General features: G+C 35.0%; 1 protein-coding gene across 1 annotated transcript in view; it reads right to left on the bottom strand.

Moving 5' to 3' along the window:
- LOC150086838 (uncharacterized) overlaps positions 1-15,973 on the bottom strand; it is a 120,212-nt gene that overhangs the window by 98,750 nt on the left and 5,489 nt on the right. The window contains exons 2-3 of the mRNA XM_090372291.1: positions 6,661-6,781; positions 2,260-2,447 (exon numbers count right to left, since the gene is read on the bottom strand). Coding sequence (XP_090228417.1) covers positions 2,260-2,447; positions 6,661-6,781 — 309 coding nt within the window. The remainder of the gene's footprint in view (positions 1-2,259; positions 2,448-6,660; positions 6,782-15,973) is intronic.

Raw genomic sequence — 15,973 nt, 5'->3', positions numbered from 1 at the left:
CACTGGAGCTTTCATGTCTGCGATTTTCTCGAAATATTGCCTAACCAATGGATCAGCCGGGATGGTGCCATTCCATGGCCTCCTCATTCCCCAGATATCACACCTATGGATTTCTTTATAAAGGACAAGGTGTATTCAAAGAAAAGTTAACCATATCACAGAGTTTGGGGTTTTCATTTAAAAAAAAAATTGTACTTCCAAAAAAAAAAAAAAGTGACATCCATTTCTCAAGAGATGCTTCAAAACATCTCTTAAGAAATGGAATGAAATTGACTACTGTCAGGACATTCTATGTGCCCATGTGGAGGTTTACTGAAGAGCAATTGTGTAAAAAGAAATTCTTTGAGTTGCTTTATTAAGTGCAGCAAAGCATTTTACAATACCAACTACAATAAAATTTTAATCGAACTTTATAATCTATATAATAATTTGCTTATGCCCCTCCGTCCAGAATAGTCTTTGAACTTGAATAACTCAAAGGCTAAACAAGTTTTTGACCTGATTCCTTTTGCAACCGGTTTTAATTAGCAGTAAAATTTGGGGGGGGGGATAAATAAATAAATTTCCAAAAAATTTTTAAATCCCAAGATTTAGCTCCCAGTGAAACTAACTTGCCATTTACTTTGAAGAGAAGACAATTTCTCAGCTTTTGCCATCACAATGAACAAATCTCAGGGTCAGACTTTCAACAAAGTTGGCACTTTTGCTCATGGACAACTTTACATCACAGTTTCCAGATCAGGATAATTTTTGGGCAATAACTGCAATATTTTTAAAGGATGATATAGTCATACATGCAAAAAATCATCAAACTGCATTTTTACCTGAGTCAGTCCCACTGACACCTTAGCTAGCAATGAAGGGAGCTGAGGGAAAAGTTTTTGTAATTACTTCAATATTAATCTTCACTTCTTCTCTGAAACAGTTTTGGCAAAAATATTTGCCAAAGATATTCTAGTCAGGTGAATAATTAATAGTTTATATTATTATTATTAATAATATTAATATATTTTATAAAAATGAACATAACATTATAATCTTTTCTGAAAATATGGGTTAATAAAAATATTTAATATTTATTATTTTAAAAAATATACTGGCACACTAATAAGGGAATGTGTTTTAAATAAATAAAAACATTCTTACAGCCACAAACTGATCACATTTAAAATCTTGGAGAATGTAAAGTGAAGAAAACAGACTAATCAGAATTCAGTTAGCGTGCTGAAAAATAAACTGATGTTTTCTTGAGATTTAAATGCTTTTAGCAGAGATTCTTGTGGGTGTGCCAATTTTGCTACACGGGAAGAGTTAAAATTATTTCCTGGGGAATTGGTGCAGGACTGCTAAAATGATTGATTTTTTTTTTTTTGTAACATTTATTCAGCTACTCTGTACAAATTACCTCTGATAAGGGCCAACCACTTAAATTCAGAAAGTTGGAACCATCTCAGTATCTTGTATTACCATGCTTTTCAACTACTTTCTTTGTAATAAATTGGGTGGCACATATTTCAAAAGCATGACACAAACTTGACTGCACTCCAGAAGAAAAGTAAGCTTTCTGCAAAGTATAAAAGATGTTTTCTGGAAATCTTCAAGGAAAAGAAACTAAGCACTACCAGAAAAGGTGGAAGTGCTTACCTTCCAGATTTCTCTGGTTTTTCCCTAGGCAGCAATTAACAAATTTAATAGAAGTGCAATAAAAATGAAAATTATTATTTTATTATATGATGCAATAAAAAATAATTTACAAAATTATGCATGTCTCTCTTTTGTGTTGTTTCTTCTTAAGTGGGTGTTTGTATTCACCCATTAGGCTGCTGGTGTGGGGAAGGGGCCTTGTATGTTTTTGAGCAAAACATACAAGGTAGATATGCATGATATCCCCCAAAAAGTATGGCAGGAATTGCCATACTTTTTGGGGGATATCATGCCACTTTGAACTTGAATAACTATTTCTCTCTGTGAATGTTGGCCCTACTCTAGAATTTTTTAATTTATTTTTTTCATTAGGTATTTTGAATTTGATTTTTTAATTTTTTGCTTGTAAGTAGGTAAGCAGCAGTTAGCACCTACTTAATATTACTTGTTGCAGCTGTAACGTTTCTTTTACAGGGTACAGCATTGTTGAATTTTGCAAATCATTATTGGAAGAAAGTTCATTTATAAAACACTACTGTATAAACACCAAAAGATAAATATACATACTAATTGTAAAAGTTTATTTAAAGAATATGCTAGAAAATTCCTACAAACCTCTTTCTTTTTCCCATTGCATTCGCTTTTGTTCCAATTTGCTCAGAGTAGAGGGTCGGCCAGAAGGCATTTCTGGTTGAGAAGAAGACCGTCTGAATGGAGTATTAGCTTTAGATATTATGGATGGAGCAGTAGCATCTAATGAGCATGGATTAATGGATGTGGAATGAAAAGCAGATGAGAGCTCTCTGTAAAACAAAAAATAATTATGTCTTCCTTTGCATGAGAGAGAGAGAGAGAGAGAGAGAGAGAGAGAGCGAGAGAGCGAGAGAGAGATAACTGAACAATATGCCTTTAATACCTTTTAATATTAATTTCCACTCTGTCTTACCCAAAGCTAATATTAATTTTTACACTTATCTGGTGAAGCCATGAACAAATCATCAAATAAAATTCAAATATTACCCAACACATATACACTAACTCCTTCTGGTACATCACATGTATTTTTGTGGAACTGAAAGAAGATTTTTTGGACTGGGTGGGTAACAAGAGAAGAAATATACAATAAGGAGAAGTCCCTTCAACAGTAACTCATTCGTTCACTCGCTCACACACACAAAAGACATTTCATAACATGTAGGCTTTACTTTCAGGATTGAGTGAGAATGCGAAAATGAAATAAGTTCATGTAAACATTTTATTCTGAATGGTTGTGAATTATTTAGCATTAGCATGAGCACATGATGCAAGAAAGCAAGCTTATATAGCATCAGTCAAAAAAAAAAAAAAAAACACACCACCCCATTCTCATTTCACCATTCACTCGCTCCAAATGTTTGTTCAGTTCAGCCTTGAATCTGCTTAAGCTGTCAACTTCTACGACAGATGGAAGTTTGTTCCAGCAATCAACCAACCGCTGGCTAAAGGCAAAATTCCACACATCTATCCTACAACCGTCTTTCCTCAATTTGAATTTATGCCCTCTCAAATGATTATTCTGAGCAAGAGGAAGAATCCCAACAGCACTGAGTATGCTAAAACCATTGGCTTTATACACCTCAATCAGATCACTTTGTAGGTGCCTAGTCTCCAGACACTGTAATTTGCAAAACTTAAGCCTTTCTTTGTAAGAGCACCCCTTTGTTCCATTCACTAATCTTGTTGCACTTCTCTGTACTTGTTCCACCAGCTCTACATCCTTCTTAAAATGAGGCCTCCAGACCAGTATACAGTACTCAAGGTGTGGCCTGACCATTGCCTTATACAAGGGGATAGTCGCCTACTTATCCCTGGTAGAAAAATTCCTGTATATCATTGACAAAACACCATGAGCTACTCTTGCAGACCATCTGCACTGCTCAGAAAACTTCATATCTGCCTGCACAATTGATACATAACTCAGGGGTTACTGCTTCCCATATGCAGTACTTTACATTTGTTACTGTTAAACTTCAGTTGCCACCTCTCAGCCCATTTACTCAACTTTTCTTTTTTTTGGTAGTTGTTGGCGCATAGGCTTCTGTGGCCATAATGCACCTCCCAAAGTTTTTGCAGTACTTTGATCCAAGCCAGAGGCGGGAATCGAACCCGTGACCTTTGGGTTGCCAGGCAGGCACTTTATCCACCCGGCTTCAACTTTTCTAGATCCTGTTGCAGCAGCGTACTGTCATTAACAACCCAGTTGACGTTCGTATCATATGCAAACTTAGACATTAAGCGTGATACACCATCATCAATATCATTAATGCATACAGAAAACAACAATAGACCCAACACTGAAGGACTCCACTAATAACATTAGTCCATGAAGAGCAGCATCCACTTTCTGTCTTCTCCCACTCAACCATCCCTTTATCCACAGCACCAATTTGCCTCCAATGCCACACTGCTCCAATTTGCAGCAGTCTTCCGTGTGCAACAGTATCAAAAGCCTTTCTAAGATCCAAATATACAATAACAAAATTATTCTTTGCATCCAGTTCCTTTGTGACCACATCATAGTATCCAACAAATTGGTCAGACAAGACTTCCTCTTAACAAACCCATGCTGTGTCCGAGCTATAACTGAAGTCTTGTCTAGATAATCCTGCAATGCTTTTTAACCAGTGCCTCCATTAATTTCTCTGGAACAGAAGTTAAACTAACAGGTCTGTAATTACCCTCCTTTGTGTATTGGGGTCACATTTGCACATCTCCAGACCATGGGTACCTCTCCTGAGTCCAGGGAAGCTCTCATAATTATGGCTAAGGGTTTGCTTACTTCCTTTGTGCCTCCTTTAATATAACTGGATAGATTCCATCCATGTGTTAATCTTAAACAATTCTCCTCCACTTTACTCTCAGTTATTACAAGATTATCAAACTTACTGCCAGAGTTTAATACACCTCTGGCATTCCCTTCCCTGAATAACTCTCATGTGTGAATGTCAATGCAAAATATTCATTTAGTTTGTTAGCTACCTGAGCAGGATCATTAACAGTTGAACCATTGATATCAAGTGGACCAATCTGATTCATCCCCTTCCTTCTAGAGTTTACATAAGTAAAGAACTCTGTTGTTTTCCTTTGCATCCTTTGCCAAAGATTTCTCATTATCTGCCTTTGCCTGCCTAACCTCCTTTGTGATTTGGTTACAGACCAGCTTATATCTATCATAGGCTACTGTGTCACCTGTTATTTTATATGTATCCCATGCATTTTTCTTCTCTGCCACATGTCTAATTAGTTCATCTGACATCCATTTAGGCCTAATCTTGAACAATATTTCTTAGTTGGCATGAAAATTCTAGTAGCTTCCAAGATTATTTCTTTGAATGCTTCCCATTTTGAATTTGCTGTTGGTAACATCATCAGTTGGTCCCGCTGTATAGAATTTAAATACTGTCTCAGACCACCATATTTGACTGGCTTCAATGGCAAAAAATAAATAAAAATACGGAAAAGTGTACCTGGTATGAATAAACATGTCAGCTTATTCTTATTTATTATTTTAACTAATGAAACCCTCATAGCTGCATAACCACTCAGAATTGAATTCATGTTTATATAAACTTTTTTTTATTGTTTTCAGTTCTTGAATCAATCCTGAAAGTACAGCCCATATGTACCCCCTCTGTGACTGTCTGGAATTTCTATTGATTATAATTCCCGGGAAATACAAAAGTAACCCCAAAGAAAACACACAGAATGGATAAATGAGAAAAGGTTAGTTCTTAGAATCTGCAGTTCAACAATAAATGGATGTTCATTAGTTGAGGCACGTTTGGACTAATTTTGAAGAAAGAGGTGGAATTACAGATGGCAATTCAGAAGAACAGTATCTGTGAAAATATCTGTAGAAAAGACATGGACAATGTTCAAATAAACTGGCACTGACCAGTCTAACTGCCATCTTTTGGATAGAGTCTAGAAGCTTGAGAGGTTTTGGGGACACTATTCATATGCAGGAACAATACTCCATGGTGGAACAGATTGGAAATTCGTAAAGAATCAATAGCTGTTTAGAAGAAGAGTAATACCAGGGGCAGAGAGAAATTTTTTTGACTGATAGGAAGCAATATTTGTGATATTCTTTTGCCAAGAAAGGTTAAAAGTCAAGGTTTTATTCTCAGTAACGATATTTAATCTTCTAGGAATCATGATATTGATTCCTAGGTGAGATTTTCTCTGATAAACAAGCGAGCTTACTGCTATTTAATAACTTTTTCTATGCTTTTTATCTTTCTGCTGTCTAATTCTAAAGTTCTTCTCGTTCGTTAGTGTAATACTAATGAATGGGAAGTAACTATTAAGTGTAATACAAGGGTGATACGAACGTTCTTACTATCCCACTCCTATTGCTATTTTTCGTCTTTATTTATTTAAAATACTCCTTTCATAAACATTCAGACAAAAGCTTGACACCATCTTCAGTCAGAAATGCTGCATCTACTTTTGCATTTCTTTTCGTGTATTACATATTTCCCATATGCATATTTGCATGTCTGATTAGACAACATTTCCTCCCACTGCTAATTAACAATGACCTTCAGGTCATTGTTAATTAGCTTGGCACCACACAAAAAACATGGCAAATGCTACACATAAAACAGAGAATAAGACATGCTGTTTCACACATTCCACAGATTAGCACACCTCACACTGCCAATTCATTTAAAAACTAATGTTAGCCAATTTGTTAACAAAAAAGTAAAGAAAAATTTGCAATTTTAAAATTCTGAATTTAATGGCAATGCTATAGTTTCTTTTTGTCTTTTTTTTTTGTGTAAAAGGTTGAGAAAACAATGTTATGATGGTGAGATTAAGAAGAGGGTCAAAATATGTGAAAGAGAACCAACTTTTGGTTCTTTTGCACTCACTTATTCCAATATAAATCCGGAAACTTGACAAGTATTAAATACCACTAACAAATAAGTAACTAGATGTAAAACAAGTAAAAGCTTGAATTGTCTTTCTTACTGTCCATTTTCTTGTCCACTACAGCATTCAGTACGATCGCCACCAGCATCATTACTAGTTTCAGCATCAGCAGAACTTTGTAGCAGAACATGCTGTTCGGGTGCGTCTCCAGAGTTGAAAGCTATAAATATTTAAAGACATGCACTATAACAAAATGTGCAACACACACACACACACACACAAGAGAGAGAGAGAAATTAAGTATATTTGCACTTTCATTTATTGGTGTAATTTTCATACATTTCACCATTCAGTGCAACCCACTTAAGTAGCATATAAAACTTCACAGAGAAGGGAACTGGTGAATATATAGACATAGTGAAAAGAACTAAAGGTTGGTTCTCTTTCACATATTTTGACCCTCTTTTTCATCTCGCCATCATAACATTTTTTTTTTTGTAAAAAGACTGAGAAAAACAAACACATAATTTGGATGCTTAACTACAACTACCATTGGATATAATGTCAACTGATTATTTTTCCTTGGTTTCATTTACTACTATTTCCACAATAAATTCAAACCTGGTACTACCTGTGTATTTGTCTAGTTTTATATACATGGAATTATTTCCTGTTCTGCCATACAATAAATGTTTCCTTGGTATTGTTTCACATACATGGACTCACTTCATGTTCTTTTATAATCAGATCCTTAACTACGCCACCTTTGGATCTTAGGTCACCATGTTACTTATTTCTATGGATTTAAACCAGTTCTTTTTCCTTGGATGTACTTTAATGCAAATTTGGATAGATTATAATTTTTTAATAACATACACGTATAAGTTATAAATCCAGTTTAATGTAAGAATACAAATATATATATATATACACACACACACAAATATACAGTAAACCCCCGCTATTCGCAGTCGCTGATTTAATATAAAATGAAACCTAAAAAAATTCGAATTTTAAAGCGCCGTGAACATTTTCCGCCAAAAAAAAACCATGGGTGTGGCTAAAAATCATCTTTCCCGGTGAAAACAGCGCTCAGTGGGTGGGGGAGAGGGGTGACAAAATCGTGATCGTGAATGTTTCTCGCTAATTCTTGTTCAGTATGTGTTATGCGCTTGTCGTGGAAGATTTCGTCGTTTCCTTTTAATTTATATGCTTATAAATTGAATAAATTTATCAATTTATAAATTGATATGCTTACAAAAGTGATAAATCTACCGTTTTGCGGTGTAAAACACTTTTTCGAGTGTGTTAACGGAAGAAAGTGACTTTATTGTGGACAAGTTCTTTCTAACCCGTACAAAAATATGGCTACAAATAACAAGGGAATGTGAAATATGAAAATATCAAAGAAGGTGATGACATTAGCGAATAAAATTGAGTTATTAGACAAAATTTCTAATGGTGAAAGTGTCTCCTCAGTGGCAAAACATAAAATGAGTGAGTCAACCGTACGATCAATCAAAAAATCGGAAGAAAAAAATCCGCCGTAATGTCCGTGAAAACACGCTAATTGTTTCAAAAATTTGCTCTGTAACTCGTGATGTTAAATTAGAAAAAAATGGAAGAGGCTTTAAATCTGTGGATAGAAGACCGAACTCAAAATAAAATTCCGTTAAGTTCACTCATCATTCGTGAAAAGGCAAAACTCCTTCATCAACACTTTAGCGAAACTGGTGATAGCACTGGCGGGATAAGTTTTTTTAGCTAGCAAAGGCGCTGGTTTGAAAGATTTGCTTGAAATTTCTAATAAATATTACATTTAATATTAAATTGTTTCTTATTTTCATTTTGATCATATGCTTGCATTTCACTATGTACTATGTACATAGTCACGTTATGAAGGTACATATAATACAAACATAGACAAAATTTTAGACTAGTTTTTCTTATATATTTCATACTTTGGAATGGAACATCTTTATTACTATGGGAGCCATAACTCAGTATTCGTGTTTTCGGTATTCGCGGCATTTCTCAGGAACGTAACCCCCGTGAATAGCGGGGGTTTACTGTACATATAAATATATAAATCTTACATTAAACTGGATTTATAACTTATATGTGTATGTTATTAAAAAACCATGGACCCCAGTACACCAGGCCCATTCATTACTATTAGATTATAATTATTAATTTATTTATATCTCAAAATATTTGATGATTCTTGTTTACCGTATTCTGATACGTTTACAATTCAGCTTATTATAACGTAGCCCCCATCATTTTTTGGTCTAACATGTTTTATACGGTGGCAAAAACAAGTATGTTTTTGCCACCGTATAATTCTTTATATATTAACGGTAATGTTTAGTTTTGCATGACTTTATCACAGTAAAGCCATAATATTCCAACCGGGTTTCTTTTTCTTTTCCCAATGCTAATTATAAATTATCTCCATGCATTTGTATTCTAAATACGACTATAGAGGTCACTATTTTCCTGCTATTTTGAATTTCTTCGCAGCTTACTATCAAGTCTGCTTCGCTGATATAAACTGCTTTATCATGTAGATATATTACTCATTTGGTTGAAGCCTACATGAATTCATATACTCTACTGAGTTTGTGCACTTCATCTCCCCACCTTTATTTTTCCCGCCAGCTCATTTTCGTTTCGCATTTCTTGAAATACTTCAGGTATCGTACACTTTCACTGTCTTATACTTTCGGTTTTGTTTTAGATTCGTTTCGACATATTTTTCCTTTCAATACAAGTATTTGATATTAGCTCCCTTTCGTACTTACAAATGCCGCTTACAAACGTCAGAGCCCTTACTATAATCTATTTTTTAAAATGCATTGATTTCCTAACTATACAAAATTAAATCCTACACTAAATTCTGCATACAGTTGTACCTCCATATCCGCTGATTCAGTTACCCACGGTTAACCACAGGGGAAAAAAAAAAGAAAAAACTTAACACGTGCTACTTGCGTGTCCAATACAATGCTTCCTTTTATTTTTTACGATGTTGATTTTAAATCGAATAGCTTCCCTTTATTTTTTACAATATTGTGTATGGTTTGGTCACCAACATTAAAATGGTTCATTAAAGATTTAAGGGATGCACCGTTTTCAAACTTTTGAATAATTTCAAGTTTTTGTTTAATTTGAAAGCACAACTCTTGCATTTGCCCATCATTTTCACGATTTCTAAACAAAAAAAAAAAAAAATTCCAACATCCCTGACAAAACAAAACGAAACAAAATTTGGCAAAACAATCGACTGACATGACACATTAAACGAAACTATAACAGTTGGTCTCTTTTTTTGGAGCAGTAGGTTCGCAGCGGGGGGTAGTTGCAAGATAATAGGTACACCAATCTCCAAATGACGACTTATAATGCCGGTTCTTGATGCTTATTTACGACTTGCAAAATATCTGTTTATACGTATTCTAGTTATTACTTGAATTTTATGATTTCTGGCTGATTTTTTTTTATATTTTTTTTATTTGGAATCTTGAAGTGTCCCGGTTAATCCAATCCCTGTAAATCGAGTTAGCCGTACTTTATTATTACTGTATTTAATGTTAGTAATGTCTTATTGTGTGTTTAATTTATCAATTAAACTTTATTATATGTATGTGTGTACAAGAAAATCAAGTTATACAGGGTGATTCACTACCAGTGCGACAAACTTGCAGGAGGTGTAGGGGGCACAAAGACGAATCGGAATCACATAGCATTGCAGGGTCCAAAATGCCTTCATCATGCAGGAGGTCGCATGAACAAAGAAGAAAAGAAAAAGAACAGAAACAACAACTCATTAGTGTAACAGAAATCATTTTAATGACAAGTTTTACATTGGCAAAAAGCCATGCTACAGAAGGTGTTTGAAAGTTTGACCAGAAGCAGTCAACACAGGCTTCACAGCACTGCCGCATGGAATCCCTAACGTTCTGGAAGATTCCTGTCATGTCTCGAATCTCCCCAGCAGCTACAGAGATGCAAGTGACAAGGTCTTCAACTGAATCAAAGGGGGTCTCGTACACCAATGTCTTCATTTGACCCCAGCAGAAGAAGTCCAGGCATGATAGGTCTGGCGATCTAGCAGGCCAATGAACCAGACCACCACGACCTATCCAATACTGTCCAAATGTAACATTTAGGTGTTGGCGGACGTCATTGGTGTAATGTGGGGGAGCCCCATCATGCTGGAACCACATTGAGCGGCATAACAACTGAGGAACATGTGCTTCTTCAATAAGTTCAGGCAGGACTTGCTGTAGAAAGATCAAGTATGCCCTACCGTCCAGACGAGGGGGCAGAAGGTACGGTCCAATGAGGTGGTCTCCAACAATGCCAGCCCAAACATTGACAGAGAAACGGCGTTGAGTTGCACGTGTTTGCGTACCATGGGGGGTCTCCAAAGCCCACAAATGGGCGTTATGTTGACTGAAGGTTCCCTCTCTTGTGAAACTTGCCTCATCTGTGAACAATACGGACGCAGCAAATGTGCTGTCTGCCGCACTCTGTTGAAGAAACCAAGTAGCAAAAGTCTTCCAGAGTGGATAATCCGCAGGCTCCAATGATTGGACGTGTTGCAGATGGTATGAACTCATTTGGTTTGTTGACAGTATCCTCCATACAGTGGATTGGGAAATACCCAATTGTTGGCCTATCACTCGAGTACTCTTACTCGGATTGCCTTATGAAAGACGTAGGACATTCTCCTCATTGTCTGGCTTCCTCGTCGTTCGCTCTCGATTCATGGTACCTCTCATGAAACAACCAGTCTCACGTAACCTTCTGTGCACACGTGCGAAAAATGCAAAGACGAATCGTGTGCCGATTCGTCTTTGTGCCCCCTACACCTCCTGCAAATTTGTCACACTGGTAGTGAATCACCCTGTATATGGGGTCAGCAAGTGTTCACCTATATCTGCGGTTTCAGCCATCCTTGGAATGTATCCCCGTGGATAAGGGGGTCTTACTGTATTTATATTAAACATATTGATATTAGCCATTTTTATCCCAACTCGATACTTATTTTTACCTATATAAATTACACTGCGTTGGAACTACCTTGTCCATACTGTATTAGAAAGTGCTAATTTCATTTTTGTTGCTTTTTTGGCCCCTTTCATTTTTCTTCTACTACTATGAAAAAGTATAGAAATGCAGTTCCTGATACATGGTCAGGTGTAGTCCCCTGATGAAATACCTGATCATGTATCAATATTTATTTCAGCTGACATAAGATCAAGCATTTTTGCATTACCTATATTAGACCATTTACTAAAAATGTTCCCCCCCATATCTAATGACAGCTACACCATTTTATTTTTATTATATTTTGATATATTAATTTTACTTTACTTTACAGTTGCCCCACTTTACATTGGCTTGGTAATTCAGTACATAATTTTCTTAATTCATCATAAACCTCTAGGATATTAACGTTCTTTCACCTTTCATAAATCTACTACACTTCTTTTTCTACTTTCCTCACCCTTCTAGTTACTGGCACTTTGTGTATCTTTCACATCCATTTATGCATACTTAATTCAATATATTAATATAACTTATATATACTCTTGCATCCTTTAATGCTACTTTGTGCTTTTAGGTGCATTTGTCATAACTGATTTATTAATCTTGCATTCACTGAAACCATTTCATCAACTATATACCTCTTTTCATATGTAACTCTTTAAACATTACCTTTAAGGGGTTACACTGAATACCCATTTTTATATACATATACACACACACACACACACTCACTCACACTCACCAGTTCTCTTCTCTGTGAAGTTTTATATGCTACTTATAAAACTTCACTTATAAAATGTATGAAGGTTACACCAATAAACGAAAGTGCAAATATACTTAATTACTATATTAATTTTCAGAGATTAAGAAAATTTTAATAACATATGTATTATACTTTAACACAGTAACCTAAATTACAAAATTCTTTAAAGAAATGGCTCAAGTTTGGAAATACAAAGTTTATATACAGATGGTTAAAATTACAGCAGCACCAAACTTTCAAAACGATGAGAATTTTAATCAATCAGAAACTAATTTTCATAGCAATTGCTATAATATATATATATATATATATCCACAAAGAATGAGGTTACAAAAATGTAAATCAACAAAAATGTTAAAAAGGTTAAAAAGGGTTTCAGCTGCCAATTTTGACTTTCAAAAAAGCTGGAGATTAAAAAGGATAAAAACAGACTTGAGTATAATATGCCAAGCCTGACTTGGGATAATATGTTATATTTCAAGCTGTGTGTGTGTGTGTGTGTGTGTGTGTGTGTGTGTGTGTGTGTGTGTGTGTGTGTGTGTGTGTGTGTGTGTGTACACTTTTCAGCTCCCATCTTCACCCAAGGATCCCTATATCAAGTTTTACATTTTTCATAATAGCATCAGATAGGCTTTCACATTTAAACTGATGCAGCAAAACATCCATTGCTTCAACTATTTCTTTATCTTTAAAATGATAAATATTGGAAACTAGCCCACAATTTTTTGTTGGTAGGGCATCAATTACAATTTTTTTCAAATTTGTAATTGATGCACTGCCAACTGATCAAATCTGTGCTACCTCAGCATTTATAAGATAATTTTTTTTAATGGAAAATTGTGCACCAATATAGTCCCATGCAGTAATTCCTCACTGAACAAAAGAAGACTTCTCTTGTTTTAGATTCTCCACAAACCTTTGCAGAAGAGATACCAATGACTAAGTCAGAACTGTCCTTCTGGTTTAGTTTGCTATGGTAATCAAAATAGCATGTAAGATATGGAAACAGAAGATTTAAGAACTGTTGGAATAAAAAGAAAATTTGCACATAACATTCTTCAACATACCTAAGAGTAATGGCCCTAGTACATCAATATGAAATATATCAGACTGAAGAACTAAGTTGGGATTTTCAAATGCTGGCATAACATTTTTGCTTTCAGCAGAAGTTTGTAATTCAGAACTCTTTATCCCCCCCGAACTTGATTTAGTGCCTACTTCGTTCGGTGGCATACATCAGCTGAAGCTGTTTCCATCCATCCAAACACCCATCATCTTAGCACTTCTTCTGGATAGAAGAAAATTTCTACCAAATAATCATCCACTTTCACAGTAAAGCAAGTAGATCTCTATTTAGCTTACAAATTAATAAGATAATCTGTAGTGTGAACTCTGACCTTTTGTAGGCTTCTCAGAATATAACAGAAAATTTATTAAGATGGCAAAGCCAACTATTACTATCAAGTGCTCAATCTTCTCTTTTAATACCTGTGCTATTCCAGTTTTTAGGACAGCCATAACAGGTTCACTATCAACAACAAGTTTGATTTCTTCAAAAATATCTATTTTTTTTTTTTTTTTTTTTTTTTTGAAGAAATCCCAAATGCTTTTAGGCTGTTCAGATGAAGATGCCCAATTTTGTACCCCGTGGTACCTTCCAATGTTGGCACTGAGAGCAGGCTGATTTCAATTTCATGATATTTTAAATTTTTTATTATGAAAAGTCACTACAATCAGATATAGCTTGGAATCACTTTGATTACTGCTATCTGAAGCAACTGAAAATGCCCATTTTTCAGAGCCACCACTAACTCTTCTTTCTTTATCTGTGTAATTGTTCTACCATTGCCTGTTGTCTTTCTTCTTCCACAGCTTTATTTTTTTGCTATTGAAAAATTTTTCTAAACAACATGCCTGCATAATCAAGCACAGCTCAGAGAATGATTATGTTCTATGACAAAAGATGCAAATGTTTGCCATGTATGGCATAATCATCTCTATAAAATGCTACATCACATATTTTTGCATTTATTTCTACATACATGCTGTCCTTATGCTTATTTGTTTGCAAATGCCTAATTTTCAAGTGGCAGGAAATGCATCATCACATTTCCAACAGCAGCTAGCAGACAGACTTCTGTTAACCTCATCTTTATAAACTTCTTCCTATGTGAATTGTAGATGCAAAATATTTATTCAGTGGACCATTTTGTGTTTCATCCCTTCTAACATATATACAATAAATTTATTTTCTTTTTATTCTTAGCCAGACTCCTTAATATTTAGCCTGTTTAATGCCCTGGGTAACTTTATTACAGACTAATTTGTAATTAATGTTAAGACTCTTGACTCCTGACTATTTCTAATCATTCCAGGCATATTATTTCTCTGCCATTAAATTCATCAGTTCATCTTTCATATATTTTAGTCTCAACCTTGAACAATCTCTTATTTGGTATAAAATGCCCAGTAATTTCTATTATTACCTCTGAACAACTATTATTACCTCTCTTTTCTTTGGATGAGAGAGGTAATATTTCTATTATTACCTCTCTCTCATTCAAATTTTTATATAAATGCCAAATGGGAAGAACTTGAAAGAGTTTAAAAAATTGTATGCACCCATTACAATCACCTTAAAAAACAAAATCCCTTCTTTTTACACTTTATAACAGTTATTACTGTGAATAAATCCCACATGAAGATACTATGAACTTAGCTGTAAAAGGATGGATCCTGTTGTTAAAGTCAGCCTCTCACTGTCAATTCAGTTCTTTGTCACTCAAAAAAAAATGTTCCCCATGAAGGCATCTCTTCATAAATCCAAACAAAAACAATTCAGACAGAGCTATGTTCAGGCTATATGTAGGATGAGGCAAAACACTCCAACCTAGGTTTGAAATTTTCATCAGTGTCATAGAGGCAGTGTTGTGTGGCCTGGCATTATCACAGTGTAATGTAATTTGATAATATCTTTTCTTATTTATAGTCTGATCTTTTTCTAAAAGATCAATTGAAATTGGGCCTTCTCTGTCCCAAAACATTGCAGCCATCATTTTTCGGGATGATCTGGCAATTCGTGGTTTTTTCTTCGCTGGAGATGATGGATGTTTAAAAAAAAAAAAAAAAAAAAACCATTATGAAAATCCTAACGTCTCGAAACTTTATTAGATAACTTGTGTAGTCAAGACCTGCTAATTTAGAGGGTCTAAATTAGTGAGTCTCAACTACACAAGTTGTCTGTCCAGCATGGAGATGATGGATTTGACCATTCCAAAGATTGGCATTTAGAATAAGGGTCAAAATGGAAGATCCACAATCTCATTACCCATTATCAGGACTTCAAAAATTTCCTGCAATAGGACTTGGCAGATCTTCTGGCTGGAGAATATCTTTTCTTTTGTTAGCAGCTTGGGTACCCATTTAGAGCAAATTTTCCTATAATTTAACATGTCTAAAATGATTAATACACTTTTCTTTGAACATCCTGGTGCTTGTATCATCATATGCAGTTATTAACTTGTATTTTGAATCATTTCATCCAAAATCTTAGTGTTTTCTTCAATACACACAGACTTTGGTCTTCCACTT

This window comes from Mastigoproctus giganteus, chromosome 4 (assembly GCF_048544385.1).
Source record: "Mastigoproctus giganteus isolate SK-2022 chromosome 4, ASM4854438v1, whole genome shotgun sequence".
Taxonomy (NCBI): Eukaryota; Metazoa; Arthropoda; class Arachnida; order Uropygi; family Thelyphonidae; genus Mastigoproctus; species Mastigoproctus giganteus.
This window is presented reverse-complemented; position numbering and strand designations above follow the sequence as displayed.